Source organism: Chaetura pelagica, unplaced genomic scaffold (assembly GCF_000747805.2).
Source record: "Chaetura pelagica isolate M959 unplaced genomic scaffold, ChaPel_1.0 scaffold972, whole genome shotgun sequence".
Classification (NCBI taxonomy): domain Eukaryota; kingdom Metazoa; phylum Chordata; class Aves; order Apodiformes; family Apodidae; genus Chaetura; species Chaetura pelagica.
In genome coordinates, this window is record NW_009952490.1 from 69,104 (window position 1) to 71,238 (window position 2,135).

Sequence of the window (2,135 nt, forward strand, 5' to 3'; positions counted from 1 at the left end):
CATACAGAAAGCTCTGAGCATATAAAGCACTAAAAGACTGTCCACCATCTCTCCCCCAGAGACACCAAGCTTCCCACTTGTGCACTGTTTTCAGCCAGATTGCTTCTGGAGCAAACAACTACACTACCTGTTTAAGAGGACAGAATCTGGCTTTAAATCTATTTGCAAATAATAAATAAAACGCATGCCTAGAATTACAGAATCAGCCAATTAATTTCATTTGGTAAAAGTACAAAACTCATCACCAGGCCACATGTCTGAGGGCCTGAACATGAATGAAAGTTTGAATTTTCTACAGCAAAATGTGTGCATTTCCTGTGCTTGTTTTGGTTAGTTATTTATTTCCCTTAAGGAAACTTTCACTCTGCCTGCCACAAAAGGACATAGAGATGATATGGTTTGAAATGCTGGCTGAACAGCAAATATGGCAGGCATCAATGGAGTGGGTGCAAAAGAAAGCAGGATTGTCATTTCTGCTTAGTTTGCAGGGCCTTGCAGTCACACCAGACAGAAGACATCTAAAACCTCTCCCTCTCATTCCTCCTCCCACCTCCCCACACTGGTCACACAACTCTGTCTTTCCCCCTGTCGACATCTCCAGGCACTGTGTAAACACTGATTTAGCCTTTACTAACTATGCACTAAGAACAGCTTTTTGTCACTTCTACCTGGAATTGTAAAAAGTGTTTTCATAGTCTTTGCGTAAGGAAACTTTTTTACAAAATATTAAAGCCATTTAGAATGCAGTACCTCTTCATTTCTTTGGATAGGTTACAACTAGTATTGCCTTGAAAAGTGGGAGCTAAAGTAAAATAGGACTGGAAAATGCCTCATCACACCCTACTGGAACACTTCACTGAAAGTGCAGTAAATGCAAGAAAATCTTGGCTATCTTTTTGGGGGGGGCACCTCTCCCTCCTTCTCTATCATTCTCCCAAGAAACAGAAAAGTATTTTTTGCATGTCAGCTGGCATCACATGAGTAGAGTTAGTCCAGTTGCCTTTCAGAAAGAAAAAATCAGCCTAAACATTAGACTAAAAGATTCCCGAAGAGCAGAAAGAAAAAAAAACAGAGCAAAACAAAGCCAGGAGAAGGATTTTCCATAGTTTTTGATGTACATTGTTTAAAACATGGTATTTTTCATTTAGAGATGAGGTCCTACCTAGGACATACTTATCTTTTCCTCAAGTTCTCAGAAGTAACAACAGCAAAACCTAGCTCTTCCTTCTTAATGTTACCATTATTGCAGTCTGCTTATTGTTTGTCTTCTTGAATAAATAAATCATGAACCTTTGAATAAATAAACAGTATTTATAAACACTTCTTAGTGGTAACCATGTAGTACTGCAGGTATATCACTGAACAGACAAGAGATTTTTTTTTTGGTGTGTGTTACATGCTAAATGTTTATGTTCTGTTTCAGGTGAAAACTTGAAGTTCCCAAAAGAGCAACAATAAGCAGGAGTCAGCAGCTGACTGTTACTAACCATCCTCTTGGTTAATACTTGTTTGCCCAGGTGCCCAGTGTCCATAATCAGCATCCATCTTTCATCCTCCTCAGCTGGGCTGTCTGGCAGGTGCTGGGTGGGGTGAACACCGAGGGGTCAGCAATACCCAGCTGCAGATCAAAAAAGCGAGTGGAGGTTGTGACGCTGTAGTTCTTCGTGTATGTTTCCTGTACTGGGTAACAGTCTTTGACGGTGTAAACGCCGACCCAGGATTCCACTGTAACCAAGCAGAAATGCAACTATTTTAAATGACCAGAATGAATTAACGCGTCTCAATTACGTCAGTTCGAAAAAGGGCAGCTCCCATAGTTATGTCCCTTTGCATGACAACATCAAGAAAGGTCACAAAACTGATAAAATTTCAGACACCACAATGATCTTAAACCTCAATATCTTGGTGTGAAACACTTTTCAAATCATGAGACTGGACCCTGACTGCTGCTCTCTCTCTCGTCACTCTCTTTGTGCCATCATTACCATATTCTTTTTTTAAATTCCTATTCGTCACAAATTGGAATTTGGTTCATTATGTCAAGACTACACTCCACGCTCATCTCCTCCAAGTGTGTGATGTAGCAAATCTGTCCTTTTTTTTAACTTCCATTCAATTCCACAATGTGCTGTCTC

General features: G+C 40.1%; 1 protein-coding gene across 1 annotated transcript in view; it reads right to left on the reverse strand.

Moving 5' to 3' along the window:
- Nucleotides 1–1,464: 1,464 nt before the first annotated feature.
- EPDR1 (ependymin related 1) overlaps nt 1,465–2,135 on the reverse strand; it is a gene marked incomplete at its 5' end in the record, with an annotated part of 4,229 nt that continues 3,558 nt past the window's right edge. Inside the window, one exon of the mRNA XM_010008869.1 lies at nt 1,465–1,725. Within this exon, the coding sequence (XP_010007171.1) occupies nt 1,535–1,725 (191 nt within the window). The remainder of the gene's footprint in view (nt 1,726–2,135) is intronic.